General features: G+C 52.0%; 1 protein-coding gene across 1 annotated transcript; it reads left to right on the plus strand.

Annotated features, from left to right (window-relative positions):
- Window positions 1–4,351: 4,351 nt before the first annotated feature.
- Window positions 4,352–15,916, plus strand: LOC147412270 (coiled-coil domain-containing protein 40-like). Its single transcript, XM_086481539.1, has 17 exons — window positions 4,352–4,497; window positions 4,680–4,870; window positions 5,393–5,476; window positions 5,565–5,784; window positions 6,619–6,773; window positions 7,598–7,720; window positions 8,123–8,244; window positions 8,967–9,210; window positions 9,318–9,500; window positions 10,741–10,818; window positions 11,757–11,940; window positions 12,492–12,661; window positions 12,786–12,877; window positions 13,480–13,600; window positions 14,264–14,452; window positions 14,664–14,822; window positions 15,584–15,916. Exons 1-17 carry the CDS (start codon window positions 4,395–4,397, stop codon window positions 15,827–15,829), a joined length of 2,664 nt encoding a protein of 887 aa, XP_086337665.1. The 5' UTR covers window positions 4,352–4,394; the 3' UTR covers window positions 15,830–15,916.
- The last annotated feature ends 598 nt before the right edge of the window (window positions 15,917–16,514 follow it).

The raw sequence follows: 16,514 nt of genomic DNA on the forward strand, positions 1-16,514 counted from the left end.
CTGGTTTCAACCCCATCCTGCCTTCTTGTGAGATTGGGTATTGTTTTATTTTTATTGGAATTTCCGGATCCTTGATAGTTACAGTGAAGGGTGGGATATTTAATTTGCCCACTGTCTCCGGAGTGTACCAAACCTCGGGGTTAATTTTTACTTCATCCTCACTTCTAAGGGGACATAATTTTACTTGTAACTCATTATTTTTAACTTCCAAATTAATGCCCAGTGTGATGATTATATTTTGTCCCAGTAGGTTATAATCTGCTTCTGGGGCCAACAATAGGGATCCCACCCCAAATTTAGATTTTGTTTCAAAAAGAATGTCTTTTATTACTGGAACCCCCTAAAGGCTCTCCTTTTGCTCCAATTACTTGCATTGTCTCCGGGGACAAGTGACATCCCCGGGGTAACTCTTGTATTGTGGACCTCTCGGCCCCGGAGTCCACAAGGAACTCGATTTCCTGTTGCTGGGGACCTATTTTAATTTTTATCAAGGGCTCGGTTTTATGTCTAGCCCCAGCAAATAGAGTCCCTGACACCCCTAATCCTCCTTGAATATTTTCTCATCTTGCAGCCGCTTTCTGCATTCCCTTCTCATATGACCCTTCTTCCCACAATAATAACACTCCACAATAACTCCACAATAATAACTTTCTCCTTGTTCCTTCCACCCCAGGTCTTGGGTCCGTCTTGTAATCCCACCCCCACGCTGTCCTTCCCGAGCCACTGCCACCATCAATCTTGCCTGCTTCTTAAACCTCTCGTCTTCCCTTCTGACAAACACCTTCTGTGCCTCCCTCAATAACTCATCCAAACCTCTGTTCTGCCAATCATCTATCTTCTCAATTTTTCTTTTAATATCTTCCCATGCATTTGCTACAAATTGCATTTTCAGCAGAGCCTGCCCCTCCTGAGTGTCTACATTCAGACTGGGATACATTTGGAGACTCTTTCGTAGTCTCTCTAACCATTTAGTGGGCGACTCATTTGCTTCTTGATATTCCTTGAAAGCTTTATTAATTCTTCCTCTCTATTCTTCCTCCCTCGGTAGCCACCCCCCTTTTCTTTTAAAGGGTATAAATTTACCCTAGTGTCGGCCACCATCCACAGACTGGCATATTCACTTTCTTCCAAATTAAATGGTTCCTTTGAGTTAACATAAATGTTTAGCGCCTGACATATCCAATCCTCAAATGATCCAAAACCAGGCCAATACAGATGGTCTCCTCGAATCTGTTTTCCGCCCCAGACCTCTATGCAATAATGGATCATTTTTACCTTATCCTTTCCCTGCCTAGAGGGAAAGTTATCCCAGTGTTTCAACATCAGCCCTAGGGGACTATCGGGCGGTATTTGGGGCAATTTCACATGGGGCCCCTCTCCCATGGGCTCAAAGGGCTTGCTTTTCCTTTGTCCCATCTTCTGAGGCACTCACACACACACACCAACCGCTCCCCTCGTTTGGGGCTCGCTCCCTCGCGGGCTACGAGAAACGCACTACTAGAGGGTCCGCACTCACTTCGCCCTGGCAGGACGTCTCATACACCGTGCCCCAGGATACCCAACCCAAACCGAACGGATTCCCGGCCTATACTCACGCGTCCTGCGTCTTCGTTCGGAGCTTCGTGCACAAAGATTACAGGGTTACCGGTTCTCCTTTGCTCAGTGTTCAATTTAGGTTCGTCGGTCGAGACAGAAGCGACCTGAGGGCTGCAGGGGCCGCCGGCTGGCGGGGCGCCTCCCCAATGCAGCTGCAGGCCACAATCTAGTCGCGATCCGAGTCACAGCACCAAATTGTGATAGGTAGAGACACGGACAATTTAAAGTGTCAAAATCCAATGCGAATTTTATTATATTAGCAAGCGAACAAGAGCAAAGGCAGCGCTGGGCGGCCGGGGAGTCTGCGCTCCGCCAACGGCTCGCGCCTTCCCGCCTCGTGTAAGCACATTATATACAGTCTCATTTCCTGCATTCGCGATGTCGCAATCAGGGCGATACTCTGCGCATGTTCCTTCTGTTGCTGGGGGGTCTTTCTCTGCCTCCTGGTGGTCGTAAGGATGAAGGCTGAAGGTCTTCCTCGTTGCCCTGTGGGTGAACTTATGCAAGAATGTGATTACTCAACCCCCTCAGCTGCGGGTCCTGTTTACTTTGCCGGATGTCCTTCGGTTGGGCTATCAAGCCTTGCGGGCACATAAATCTTCCCTCCATACCTTCCCATACAGGTTTAATGAACAAAGCACAATATGTTACTTATTACACCGACCATCCACCTTCATGTCTCTGCTGATAACAGCAAAGGAACAGGTAGATACTGGGGCAATTTGAGAGAGGACCTCCTCCCCAAAAGGAAGGCAATCCTAAATACACCCCAAGCTTTAGGGAGCCAGCCCAGAACAGCAGAAAATAAAGTTAAAATGAACTCTTTCGCATTCCGCCAGCCCCCAGCCGGCAGCACACCGAGCGCCTCGGGGCTCCGGTGGGAAGGGAAGACAAAGAGCGGGATAAAAGAAAATGGATGCATCCCCGGGGTGCTGGGCAGCGTCCCGGGTGCCTCGTTCCCGCAGCTCCCCCCGCCCGGACTCCAGCCCTCGGCGCCGTTACCTGCTGCCCCGCACCGGGGCTGGCGCCGCCAGGGCGGCCGGGACGCCGCGGGCCCCCCCCGGGCCCGGCGGGCTGAGGTAGTGCGGGCCGAGCGCCCCCCCCACAGCCCCCCCCATCTCCACGAGCCGAGGTGGTGCGGCCCGCGTTCCCCCCCCCCTCCACGGGCTGAGGTGGTGCGGCCCGGAGCGCTCACGTGACCGGGTGTTGCTGCGTCGCCTGGCAACGGGAACACGGGAACATGGCGCAGACGGCGGCGGGTGAGTGCGGGGCTGGGCCGCGGCCGGGCCTTGAACCGCCCGGCCCTCGGCCGCCCGGCCTCCCCGGCCCCGCGGGTGCCCGTGCCCAGCCCCGCGGCGGCCTGCAGCTGGCGGGCCGCGGGGAGCCGGGCTGGTTCTCACTCTTCCCTCCGCTCTGGTTGCAGGCACAGGCCATCCCCAGCCCAGCAATATGGAGGAGGCCGCCGGTGGCGCAGCAGAGGGCTCTGGGGTGGAATCCGGCTCCGCTGCGCGGGAGATCGTCCGAGTTCTGTCGCCTCTTGCTATGGAGGTGATTTCCTTCAGAACGTTCGCGGGGCAGCATGACGTTCCTACGTTCTCCTTGCAGAGTGATGGCTTTGTGGAAGCAGTTTCGATAGGGAGAAGTAAAACAAGGGAGCGGTTGTTGAAGTCTTACCCTGCCTATTAAAAAAAACAAGTTAAATGTAGTTGTAGTTCTGTGTGTCAGCAGCGTCCTGAAGCATGTGCTTCTCACTCAGCTCCCAGATGGCTGTAGGCATGTTAAACAGGAGGTTGCCCCCATCTCACAGACACACGTACGGGGGCTGTGTTCGAGGTTGGTGGTGCTAAGTTTTTTTGGTCTGTTGGTACTGCACGATATTTGAATTTGGCAAATGATGGTACGGGATAAAACGGTGTCTCTTTAAAAAGAAGATAATAGTTTGGCTACGTGTAGCACCAGCTGGAGGACTAAAATCCCTAAGGGCATTTTTTAAAAAAATAGACGTGAGCCAGAGACACATCTGAAATTAAAAGTGGTGTGTAGAATTTTTGTCAGGATCTTTACCGTCTTCATGCTGCCTGGGTGACTGTTTTTGTGAACGAGATTAAACTTCAAAATTAAACTCCCATGACAAAAAGCAGTTGTTACAGCACGGTAGCATGAGCATTAAACCAAATGCACAACCTGCTGTAACGCTGCTATTCTGCTTTTTGCCTGTGTGTGTGCTAGGCAGTAGAGGCGGAGAATGGGAGCGACAGTGAAGAAGAAGGGTCCGTTCCTCTGCAGGACCAAAAAGAGACATTTCCACCAGCAGAAAGAGGAGCTACAGAGCTGTTTGTTAGTTCTGCAGAGGTGAGACACTAATAACACACACAATCTTATTCACAGAAGGCATGGCCGGTATTTGTAATTTCAAATTCTCCTGGGGCGGTTTTGTTGCTGCCAACACAAACCCGACCAGAACTGAACAGAGAGAAGCTAACTGGTCAGGCACAAAGTCTACAAAAGCTGTGACAGAGCTGGAGAGGTTCCTCTGTCGTGCTGCATGTGGGTAAAGGTGGTTTTTGAATCGGCAGAGGCACAGCTTTGCCAGTGTATCTGTGGGCTGAGTTTAGAACAAGGCCCTCTTGCCGATTCTGTGTCTGCATCGTTCTTGTCTCGTGATGACAGAAACAAGCAGATTGTCAGGGCAGACTGAAAAGCTGTTTCAGGTGGTGGATTTTACGTTTCAGAAAAAATCCCCTGAGACTTTCTTGGACAAAGTCGAATTAGACAGTTGTCCTCCTGCGTTGGGTGACATGGAGCAGCCAGTAACCGAGAGAGAAAACCCTCCCCTTCCTTCAGGAGCTCCTCAGCAGGTGTCTGCGTGGTCAGCGGAGCGGAACAGCTGCACAGAGTCAGGTATCCTTCAGTCCCTTGCTAACAGTACAACACTCCATACCACCCGTCAAGCACAGTTTCTAGTTTTCTCCCTTTCTCGTCATTGTTAGTCCAACTGGAGGCACAACGCTTTGAAATCTAAGCATTTTCTTTGTCTTTTTCTTCTCTTTTTTTTTTTTTTTTTCTTGGGGGGTGGGGTCCAGGTGACATTGGAGAACCCATTTCTCTCTGCTCAGAGACTGCCTTTGAGCAGTTGGATCAGCTCACCAGTGAGCATGGTGACCAAAGGCGGGAACAGGCGTGCCAGCAGCGTGGAGCTGAGGGGCACGAAATGAGTGGAAGAAGTGAAGAAACCGTAGAAGAAACAGAGCTGGTTGTCTTGGATCTAGAACATGTGAGAAGTCCTCCAATCTTGTCGTTCTTCTTCGCAGACCTGCTGTTTTTATTTGTATGAAATACACAAGGTAGATTGTCAGCAGCGGCTCAGCCATAGGCTGAAACCACGTGTTTAAAACAGGCTTTTGCAGAAGTACTGACTCCTGAGCGTGTCTGCTCCCTCAGGGTTAACCCCAAACGGGGGGCTCAGGAGGGAGCCGTGTAGTGGGTAAATCTGATACTCCTCAGTGCTCCTGAAAGAGAAGTACTGTCAGCAAGAGCGAGCGGATGGGCTCTCAGAGGCAGCTCTTCTGATGTGTTTCTGACTTTCAGATATCCTCAGTAGTGGCTTTCTGCTGTCAACAAATACCCACTGTGTAACTCCTCTCACTCGTTACAGTGAGCGTAGCTAAAGGAAGAATGCAAGGGTCTGTGGCAGAAAATACGCTGTGTTATTTAACAGCGGGGGCAGCAGTAAGGTTTCTTCATAATTTCTTTACACAAGTACGTTGACTTGTATCAATGTCATACTTCTTGACAGCCTCTGATGAGAAGATTCCAGGCTGCCCTGAAGAGTCACCTCACTAAGCAGATGGAAAAAGTGAGCGTAGAGCTTCAGGAACTGGTACGTGGCATTCTTACTTTGCCTTCCCGCAGCAGCCCACCCCTGCCCGAGCTGAAGCCAGGTAACTGGTTTCCTCTTGTGTTTGCAGAGGGCAGCAGCGAAGAAGGGGCAAGCAGAGAGGGAAGAGCTTGGGCTGGTTCTTTACGGAGCGCAGCAGCAGCTGGCCCGCCTGCAGCTGGGACTGGAGAAGAGCCACGACCGCCGTTCTCAGGTGGCCGCAGCACGTCAGCAGCTGGAGGAGGAGCTGGAGGGCCTCAGGCTTACTTACAAGCAAATGTGTCAGAACACACACGATGAACGCCAGAAAGGTGACCGAGGCAGCCCTTGCCGGGTTTCCTGGCTCTAGTACTGTGTGGAGAAAGGGATTTATTTGAATCCAAGTCAAGCATTGGATTGAAAAATACAGTAACATTGATCAGGAATCAGGCACTCGCTGAAACCTTTCACAGGTATTCCTGGTTGTTTCTAAGACCGTGTGGCTACCTTGTACTTCTAAGAAGGTCTTTAGGACTAAAACTGTTCCGGGCAGATGGGCTGCTCTGTGACTTAGAAGGAGGAAGATCCTGTCGCTCTGTTACGTTTGCCTGTGTCTCTGTAAGGGTGTGACGAGATTGCAAAGGTCGTGGGTCGTGAGGGGCACGCGGGAGCCTGAGAGTGCCATCCGTGTGGGAACCCGTCCCAGCCAAAGAAATGGACTTGACTCATGCTGGTTGTGCTGCAGGCCTGTGGGTAGGGGACAGGAAAACAACTGTGATGGCGAGGGTAGCTCAGCGTAGGATAAACTGCCTAGAAAGGTTTGGCAGGTTGCTGAAAAAAATAGAGAAGCGTTCAACAGACTGAGAAAGAGACAGTTCTGTTTTGGGGCAGAGGAGTGGAGTCACAGCCTCCTGAGGCCGCCCCTTCTTTGATCTCCTGGGCTTCTGAGTGCTGGGAAGCAATGAATTGCTTACCAAGATATTAGCTGTGCTTGTGGAGCTGTACTCCAGAGCCGATGCAAATTCACATTTCAGGGGGGCTGATTTGGCTGGTCAGTGTGCGAATTTGGCTTTGGGTGCTTCTGTGTTTCTTTCCCTTTTACCTCTGTTTAAATTGTGTCTTACAAACATACTTTTCTGTAAATATTTTTCCCCCTGCCTCCCCAGTCTCTGCAATGCAGACCCAGCTTGAAAACTTGGCCTTGCACCTCTTCTACGTGCAGAACACGGACCATATGCACCATAATATTTTACTAACGAAACGGTCGACAAAGAGGGCTGAGCTGGAGAAGGCCCAAGCTGACGTGGAAAAGAAAAAACAGGTATCAAGTAAAACTCTCTTCTTTCAAATAAATAAATGAATTCAGGTGACAGCTAGCGGCGAGTCTCGGAGGACGTGCTGCCTTGGCAGAAGGAAGGCTGTAGTGAATATACAGACACCATGGAAGGTGCGTGGGGATATTTTCCCCAAATAATTGAAAATGAGAAGAATCCCCACCACCAAGATAGTGGCATGTACTGAACAGAATTTTTTTATGAGCCTTATAATAGGAAGTAGTAATCAGTAGTGATCACTCTTCACGCAGGCAACGGGGGTGTGGGGGCAGAAAGATATTTAGCAAAGAAGTATCATATGTTGAAGTCTGGAGAATTGCTCTGAGTCCCAAGGAAGAGCGAACTTGGAAGGTGAACTGAGCGGTCGGTGTGCTGGAGCTCCCTCTGCTGCCTCCTGCTTGCAGCAGGACACCAGCTAATTACTGTTGATGCAGAATTGCGGGCAAACGGTTGAGATGGAATGGGTTTAGATGGTTTTTAACAAAGGATTTTAAACCATAAATTATCAAGATTCCCAGCTGCTGGAGAGGTGGCGCAATGTAACCCATGCTGGCAGGGATGAATGCTGCTTCAGATCTGAAGGACCAATTTCCTACTGTGGGTGGAACGATAAAAACCAGCAAAGAAGGTTTTGTTCTCTTGAAAATTGTCACTGCTGCATTCAGGAGTCGTTTGGATAGGAATGGAAGAGTTTCAGTAGGAATCAAAGCTAACTGAATTCATTTTCAGCCCAAGTTATTGCTGTAGAATTTAGTTGGTTAAGCCTGAGATTATGTTACTCATCCTGAGCTGTTTGGCTCTGCCTCTCTAGGATCTTCTGGTAGACCGCTTGACCCGGAAAGCCTACGAGCTGCAGGAACAGATTGCTCTGTTCGAAGCTCAGTTTGTGGCTCAGGCAGAGGACACAAAAGTAACTCGGCAAGCAGCAAATGAGGTAGGAGAATGCTTTTTTTTTGCTTCTGGTTAATATTTCCCTCTGGAAGGACCGACCCCGTTGGCTCATGCTCACATGGTAGCTACAGTGTAGGACAGAGTTGTATGATCAGTTCCTGTTTGGAGGAATGAAGACTTTTTTGTTTTGGTTTGGTTTGTTTTGGTTTTCCCTTTGTCCTCAAGAATTGCCTATAAATCACTTCCTCCCCCACCCTCTCTGCATTTTTTTCCTTGCAGACCTATGCTCTGTGGTCGGGGGTGACCATAAACCAGAGGCACGTTAGCTGAAGCTGTTCCTGCCCAGCGTATTATGAACACACACCAAAAAAAAGGCATTGTAACGTGAATTTGGTTTCCCAGCCTAGTATAGATTTATCCTGTCTACAAATCCTCTCTCCCCCAGGCTTGTATGGAGGTTCAGGCTATTAACATGGAGAAAAAGCGACTGATGAACCACTGGAATAGCAGCTTGGCGGGAATGAAGCAGAGAGATGAGGCCTATATCGCCACCCAAGCGCTGCTGAGGTACGGTATCTGAGAACAGTCCCAGGAGAGGCCTCACACGGGTTGGACGGGAGGGATGCTGAAAGGGGCAGTGCGTCTCCAGTTTATTGCTGCGCGTGCAGGGTATGTCAAGCAGAACAAGTTTGCTGCTCTGAAGCACGTAGTAAGGTTAAAGGATAGGAAGCACAGTTCTTCGTCACTATTCTGTATCCAAAACACAACTCTCCCCCCAAATGTGTGGGGTTTTTAAAGCTGTTTAGAGTTTTTCTGTTCATATTTTAGTCCTTTAGAAGAGTTCCTTCACCTTTGCAACGTCTCTCAATCCAAAGAGCTAGACTTCAAGAGGGATTTTACCTGTCGCTCTCAGTTAGGGTTTTGTGATGCCTTCAGAAATCATCAGGAAAACCGTCCTGTTGTTGCCAAAGGAAGCGCTTATTTGCTCTGGAGTCAGCCTGGCTGATTGCCTGCAATGTGCTTTGATGGTGGCATCCTGGTAAGAGTGGGGGGTGGGGACAGGACTGAAAGCGGGAATTAATTTTCCTACGTACGTTTGCTTTTCAGTCTTCTGTCTCCATCCATCTTCTGATGACTCTGCACTGTCACAGCAGGGTGGCCTTTGTAAAGATCTTCCTCCTTGGTCTGTTGTCGCTGCAGTAGCGTGTTTGAAAAGAGGAATTTGTAGATGACTGTTCAGCGCGTGAGTCTACCCCTGTGGTGATTTTCCATCCTCTTTGCCTCTCCAGCAAGTACAGACATGACCTCAAGTCCCTAGAAACGGACATCCATGGCTGTAGGAAGTCAATCAGGAAGGAGGAGGAGAAGAATGAGTTGCTTGTCGCCATCCTGAGCCGTTCACAGAACGATGCCAACATGACAAAGAAGCTGATTGCCCGGTGCCTTTCCAGGCAGGAGGCCTTGAAGGTGGAATCTGGCACCTACGCTCGCGTTCTCCACGAGACAGAGCAGGCCCTCAACAGGACCAGGATGGTGAGGAGAGTTACTTGGAAGAAGAACCTTTCAAATCAGACACAGATGTTTAATCCCCTTCCCCAAACAGTTGTAGCGACCCTGTCTCCTGTCTTTCCTGTGTTTAGGATCAAGCTGCTTGTCTGAATCAGTTGCTGTCCATCAGTAAGGACATAGAGAAAGGAACTGATGCCAAAGTGCAGATGGAGAACGAAATCATGGCAAAGCTTCCGGACCAGATGGTGTCCAGCAAAGCCACAAAGCACTTCTCGCAGCTGGCTGCAAAGCTCCGTAGGAGAAAAACAGACCTGGTGTGTTATCTCTTCCGTTTGGGAGGGCGGGGGAAGGAAACCGCCCTGAGCGGTGTTTCTCAAGTGTGTTTCGTCTGCGCCTTCGTTCTGCTTTTCAGATCTGCAGTTGAAGGTCTGCTGAGTTTGTGACTTCAGTTTGGTTCTTCCAGTGATCTTATTGCGGGATTCTGGTGTACACGAGAGGGTTTGGCCAAAAAGGCCTTGACACATAATGTACTGTTCTTTCTTTACTTAAAAAACGGGACAGAACGATGAATTCTGGGAGTTTTTACCATAAAGTAGTACCAGTTCTTATGTATTGGAGGAAGACAGTGGATATGTAGTACTGCTGTACTCCACATTGAACTAACCTGTATCTCTGTCCGGCATCGTGGAATGCGATACAGGCCTGCTCTCGTTCCTGAGTGAGGATTACAGCCCAAGGAACAATCGAACCAGACCCACAGTTCTTTGTGGCACGATCAGTTGCTCTCTTTGGGAGTGTGTAACTGGAACAGATAGAAAAACGAGAAGATCCAGCGTAGTGTTTGTGGTGTTGAGTTGTGTGGGCTGGCACTAACAAGGCACCCACACCTCTGTATTTCTGCGGGTTACTTCAGCCTGGCCCTGGGATTTTTAAATCGGGGGCATTATCTTGAGCAAGAGGAAGAGTTCCAGGGCTGGCTTCCGTTGTGAGAGAGGGGCCCCCCGCCCCCTTCCCACAGGCACACCAACAAGCGGACACTCGCGTTGTCTCCCATCAGCACCTGCGGTGCACGGCTGGATGTAGCCAGAGAGTCGTGGCCGCTGGCGGCGCGGGGGCAGCAGAAGTCACCCGGCTGCATTCGCGCTGCGCTCAACAGGCACCCGCCTTTCTGGCTGCTGCGGTGGTGGTTCGGTGAGGGACGTGCTTGTCGGGTGTGGTGGAGAATGTCCTGCTCCGGTGAGCCGGGCAGCTGGAGACACCCAGGCAGGGCAGGTAACTGCAGAGGTGATGAGCGCGGCCTCTTAAAGGCTTTGGGATGTTCGGGCTCCTTCATGCTCTTCAGCAGCCTTATGGCAGAGGTAAATGTTGGTATCTCCGTCAGGAGATGGAGAAACAAAGGTACAGAGCGGGTAAGTGGCTGGCTCGCAGCTTGTGGCACAGACCTGGGAGGAGAATCTAAATCCCCTGACTCCTGTGCCTCGGGAAGCGGGCGTTCCAAATCAATGGGCTGCTGCTGGTGACAGTAATTTGTTTTCTGTCTGTTGGCGTTCCTAGGAGCTGCATTTTTCCAAGGTTGAGAATGATGTGGCCCAGGTTATTCTGAATGCAACTCATACCAGCTGCAGGCTGACAGTTCTCCAAAACACACTTTGTCAGCTGGACAAGGAAGTGAAAAATACCCGTGACCTGATCAGCTGCAGGGAAAGCGAGATTGCAAGGTGCAGTCTCCTGACCGAGAACAGGCAAGCGGTGCTCAGCCAGTACAACAAGAGGTTGGAGAAGATTCTTGCGCGGCAGGGGGTATGTACATTCCCATTTCAGTCCCAGGCTTGATTTTATTCTTTGTGGTGACCACAGGTGCCCCTGATAAATGTAACTGTGTAAGTGCTGAGTAGTTAAAACTTTCAGGCATCAGTATAGAGGTTTAAAAGCTGCACTAGTTAATGTAAATGTTTACGTCTGTCAAACAGCTCTTAGTGCACGGGGGGAGGAGCTGGCATGAGGGAATTGTGAAATGAGGGTGTGCCCAGCACAGATTTCTGCAGGGAGTTGTCTGCGCCTGATGAAAACGTTGAATGACATCAATACCCTGGGAGTAACTAGGGTCTCATCAGAAAACCTGCAAATACTGACAAGGGGCGAATGGAGCAGGCGGGGTGATGTAGATCACTTGGTGCTTGGCCCCATTCAGCTGATAGATACCCAGGTCTGCCCCTGGCACCGTGAGCTGCAAGACCTTTATAGAGCCCAATGCAAGAATGAGTGCTGTGGCAGACTCTTGGACACCCAGATGTGCCTGTTGTAGGAGCTTAGGAGGCCCCTCTCGCCCCAGAGCCTGAGAGCTGTTCGGGCTTCCCTTGCATTTGTTCCCGTGAGGTCAGGAATGGTTGGTCCCATCCAGCTCCTGGGAAATAGAGGCACAAAGGAAGTAACAGTATAGCGGAAGTATTCGGTAGGCATCTCAGCAGCTGGACCGGCCTTCTGCAAAAAGTGCTTCAGCAGCTTCTGCCTGATTAATCCCCAACCTTGCCCTCATCCAGGGTCAAGAACTGGGGCCACTGGAAATGGAGATCAACAAGCTGTCCAAGCAGATAGAAGAATATCACTCTGAGGTGATGACGCTACAAAAGCACTGGCTCAATCAGCAGCAAGAGCTGGTCAAGTTAACACACCAACGGGAGGAACAAGTAGCCTCCCTGGACACGTTAAAGAAACGGATCACAGTAATGCAGCAGAAGAAAGTGCGCAGGGAAAGTAGGTCATTCCCCAACTCTTTTTAAAACGTTCAGCTGTGAATGGAGGAAAAAGGGAGCGAGGGCTTACGGACGGGTGAGCCAGACCTTCACCAGAGAATGCGCCGTGCTCCTACGTCCGTGTGAGCAGTAACGCAGACGGCCCCAGCACTGCTCTGGGGCTACGAGCCAGGCACCTCTGCTGCTCTGCCTGGCGTTATTCCCTGTCCCGACTGATCCCGCTGCCTTAACGGGCACAACCGAACCGAAGTGGCCGTGTCACGTGCTACACTTCTTAAATAACATTTGCAAGTAGTTGGTGGGTAAATGTCCCCACCACGATGGCGCTTCCCTTGGCTCAAACCAGCTCTTTTCCACAGCAGTCTCCTTCAAAACCGTATTTGGGTTTTGGGCTTGTGGAAAAACGGTTTGGCTGGGTACGTGGGACGCAGGTGGCTCTGCAGGCAGCGTTGTCTGGTCTGATGGCAGTCTGTCACGCCTTGCCTGTGTTCCACCTGCTGCTTGTGGGAATTTTAAGACTTTTTTTTTTTTTTTTTTTCTGTTCACCTGTAGATGAAATTCAGCAGGAAACAAAAGAGCAGAAAGACATCGAACGTCACATGAGGAACATGTCCAATGACTTGATAAAGCTGAATGTGTTGATCCACAAGAACAGCAGCAGCTTCGAGGAGCTGCAATATGGCAACACGATCACCGAGAACGAGTTTGTGCGCTCTCTCAAGGTACAGACATCTCATTTCCAGGTCTCAGCCTCCCGTGCAGATCGGAGGCAGACAGTGACCGTGTAAATCTTTCTTAGTCTGACCACGTTGTGTTGTCTGACAATGTTATGCTTCCCAAACCTAGGCAGCAGAAAAAGAGTCGGTTGAGATGCAGGAGAAGCACAGTCAGCTGACTGAGGAGAAGGAAAGACTCCTAAACAGCCTGGTGGAAGCAGAGTAGGTACCAGAGAGGTTCTTGCTTTGTGCCACCCTCTTTGAATGTAGGTGTCCATGTCACCTTTCCTCTCTGCTCATCGAACTGAACCAGCAACAGCAAATGTGCTTCTGTCCTTCTCGGAGAAGATGAAAGGAGTTTCATGGATTTTGGGGCGCAGAAGCTGAAAGGTGCTGTAGCTGTCTCTGCAAGCAGCGAGAGCCGTGAGGATGTCGGCTTTAACAGTTCCAGCAGGCTCGTGCTGGACGTTGCTGAGATCTGTATGGGGTGACTCTGCCTGCGCTCTCCTCCGCCAGTCACTCGGAGCGAGCGTGCTGCGCTGGGCAGCTCACTGGGGTCCACCAGCCCCCGGCAGCCTGGGCACGCTTGTTGTTAGTCACCGTGCCACCACCGTGCCACGTTGTGGATGGCGGAGCTCCCTGTCTGGTTCCACGCTGCTCCTGGCTGCCCTTTTACGTGTCCCACGTGCAAACCCTCAGGTTCTGCTGAACCTTCAGCTCCATGTTCAGGACTGAGCTCGGGAGCGTGCTGCCACGCGTGCACAGGGAGCGAGCGTCCTCTCGGGCGCTGACAAAGGTGCCGCTTTCCCTTTCTGTCACTGAAGGCATCAAATCCTGCTGTGGGAGAAGAAGATCCAGCTGACGAGAGAGATACGTGCGGCGGTGGAGTCTGAGTCAGGGCACGGCGAGCTCCACGCCATGAGAACAGAGATTCACAGGATGCAGGTGAGCCCCGGGGGAGGAGCACTGGGGAGGGGAAGCTGCACACGATGGATTCAGCTTCGGCGTTGCTGAAGGCAGGAGATGAGAAACGGGCTGGGGAAGCAGCATTGCCAGGCCACAGCAATGTTGGAAATCGTACATCCTCCAGCTGGGCTGAATGAAATACATCCAGCGTGCGTGCTCTTCGTGCCTTCCTTGCGCCTGCCGTGTAATGGGCTGCAGCAGAGTCTAGAGACACCTGAGCAATCTATTTAAAACATAATATGTTTGCCACCTTATGCCGTGACCCCAATTTATAAGCAAAGGAATGTTGATGACTAAATATTGCATCATCTTAATCACTGGTTAGGGAAGCCTTCTGTCTTCTGGCAAAGCAACTCTTCCCTTTTGTTCCCGGGTTACTTTACTCTTCTGCTTTTCCTATTGCTAAGGAGTTCCAGTGAAACCTTTTGAAGATTACTTTAGACGAGTTGATAATCCAGCCCTTTGCTTTCCAGATCCACACAGGGCAAGCCGGGTTTGGGTTTAGAGCAAATTTGGCTTGCCAACGCTCACGTGTCACATATGTCTGGTTTATGTGGAGGGGACGTGCCGCACAGAATCGGTTCGGTGCCGTTTGTGAACATTTGTTACTTTCAGCCTATTTCATATCTTGACACACGGCAGGTCCGCTATGGCCAGCTGATGAAGCAGCAGGAGAAGATGATTCGTGATATGGAGGCATCTGTTTCTCGCAGAGAGGTGATAGTGCTTTGTGGAGAGGGTCAGAACAAAAGAGACAAGAAGCTTGTCCCCAACAGCGTCTTCCACTGCAAGAAACAGGAGCTGAGAAAGAAGATCAGCAAAGCCCAGAAGGTGAGCGAGCAGAGCAGGGCTGCAGGAGTTCACCGGGGCTGTAAGGAGCACCAGGGTGGGCTGAGCGCAGACACGCGGGGTGTCGGGACACGGACGGGACAGGCTTTGGAGGCTCCTTAAAAAACCCCACAGGAGAGTTCTGGGGAGATGGCTGGGAGTGCAGCTGGACGAAGAACCACACTCTGCCCTTTCCTTCTCTTCCGTTTGCCAGAACGTTCAGGACTGCAACGCAACCCTCCTGGAGCTGGAGAGCGCCCAGGCGTCCCTCGGTGCCGCCTTCTCGGAAAAGCAGCGAGAACTGCGCAGGCTGGAGGCTGAGTGCGACGGCCTCGATGCAGACGCAGAAGCTCGTTGGAACAGGAAGCGACGGGTGAGCGGCTCCGCTCCCTGGAGCTCGCGAGCCCGACGGGACCGGCTGCTTTCTCCTGGTGCCGGCTCCCCATCTCCCTGTCTCACCACCATCCTGAACTGAGTGTGCTTGGCATTTTAGCGGCACTTTAAGTTAACTGAGCACACCTTGAGGGCTCATGGGGGTCCTGAATTGGGGCTGCAATTGTACTCTTAGCGAGGCAGCATTCACCTGGAGACATCAGCCTGAAGGACATGGTTTGTGTCTTGAAAATACCCGGTCACAGCTCTCCTCTGTGAGCGCTTTCTGGCTGCTCATATGTTACAGATTTGAGAGCCAGCTGAAGGTCTTGAATGGCCTCCTGCAAAGGTTGTAAGTTGGTCAAACTCTGTCCTGGCGAGGGTTGCCCTGTGCATGCAGGTATTTCTCTGATTTATGGAATTCTGTGATGAACATTTAATTTTTATTTTTTTTTTTCTATTAGCTGACGTGTAGATGTGGTGCTTAGGGACACGGTTTAATGGTGGACTTGGCAGCGTTAGGTTCATGGTTGGACTCAATGATCTTAAAGGTCTCTTCCAACCTAACCACTTCTCTGGCTGTACCCGTTAGCAGCTGTTCTGCCGGTACAAAGGGGACTTCATAGCCCTGTCCCTCTTCAGAAGCCCTTCCCTTTCAGAATGTGATGGTTCCAGTACCGGTGACAAAAGTCACCTGCCTTTCTTAGTGCTTTTCTCTCTGCGGCCTGCTGTCAAAGCAATTTCTGTTGTTGCTTTCCTCAGAACCTTTTGGAGATCGTGTCCTACCAGACTCGCCGGAAGCACCTGCAGGCGCTGAAGGAAGGGACGTACACTCCCCTGTGCCGCACGGAGCAAGCCTGGAGAAATGAGCACCAGAAACTGCGCCACCGGCTCCAGACCATCGATGCCATCGTCCAGCAGATCCAGCAGGACCATCCCCAGCACTACCGGACTCTCCAGTGGCTCAGACAGTGCTTGGGCTCCAGGCTGGGCTCGCAGGAAGCCTGACTGCCACCAACCCCATCCATGTAACCCTCAGCTCTTGTTCTGCTGGAGCCTGCAGGCTTTGTAAATAAACAAATATCTAAAAACTAAGTCTGTGTAGCAGGTACTGGTCACCAAAGCTGTAGCAGTGCAACTGATTTTTGTTTCCTTGGCTGCACAAGGGTGGCTTCATCCCTCCCCCTGGCCTGGGGCGCTGGGGGCAGCCGCCCCCTTCCCCTCCGGGCCCCCCCTCTCTCACCGCCTTTCCCTGCAGCTCCGGGAGGCGGAAGGCCCCGGCCCCGGCGGGGGAAGGCGCCCGCCCGCTCCCAGGGCCGGTCCCGCCCCGCAGACGCCTCCGTGCCGTGGGGCTGGTCCCGCCGCGCCTGCTGGGAGGCCGGGCCGGGCCGGCGGGGCCATGGCGGGGCCGGGGCTCCCGGCCGCGCTGCTGCTGCTGGCGCTGCTGGGCTCCGCCGCGGCGGGCAGCCCCGGGGCCGCCGGCTGCCAGGTGCCCCCGGGCGAACGCTTCGACTGCGGCCCCGAGCGGCTGCTGTCGCGGGCGGACTGCGAGGAGCGGGGCTGCTGCTACGCACCCGCCGGCTCCGGCTCCAGCCCCGGCTCCGGCTCCAGCCCCGGCCCGCCCTGGTGCTTCTTCCCCAGCGGCTACCGGAGCTACCGGGCGGAGAACCTGACGGCCACCGCCACCGGCTAC

The sequence above is a fragment of the Leptosomus discolor genome, unplaced genomic scaffold (assembly GCF_034619465.1).
Source record: "Leptosomus discolor isolate bLepDis1 unplaced genomic scaffold, bLepDis1.hap2 HAP2_SCAFFOLD_80, whole genome shotgun sequence".
NCBI classification, from domain to species: domain Eukaryota; kingdom Metazoa; phylum Chordata; class Aves; order Leptosomiformes; family Leptosomidae; genus Leptosomus; species Leptosomus discolor.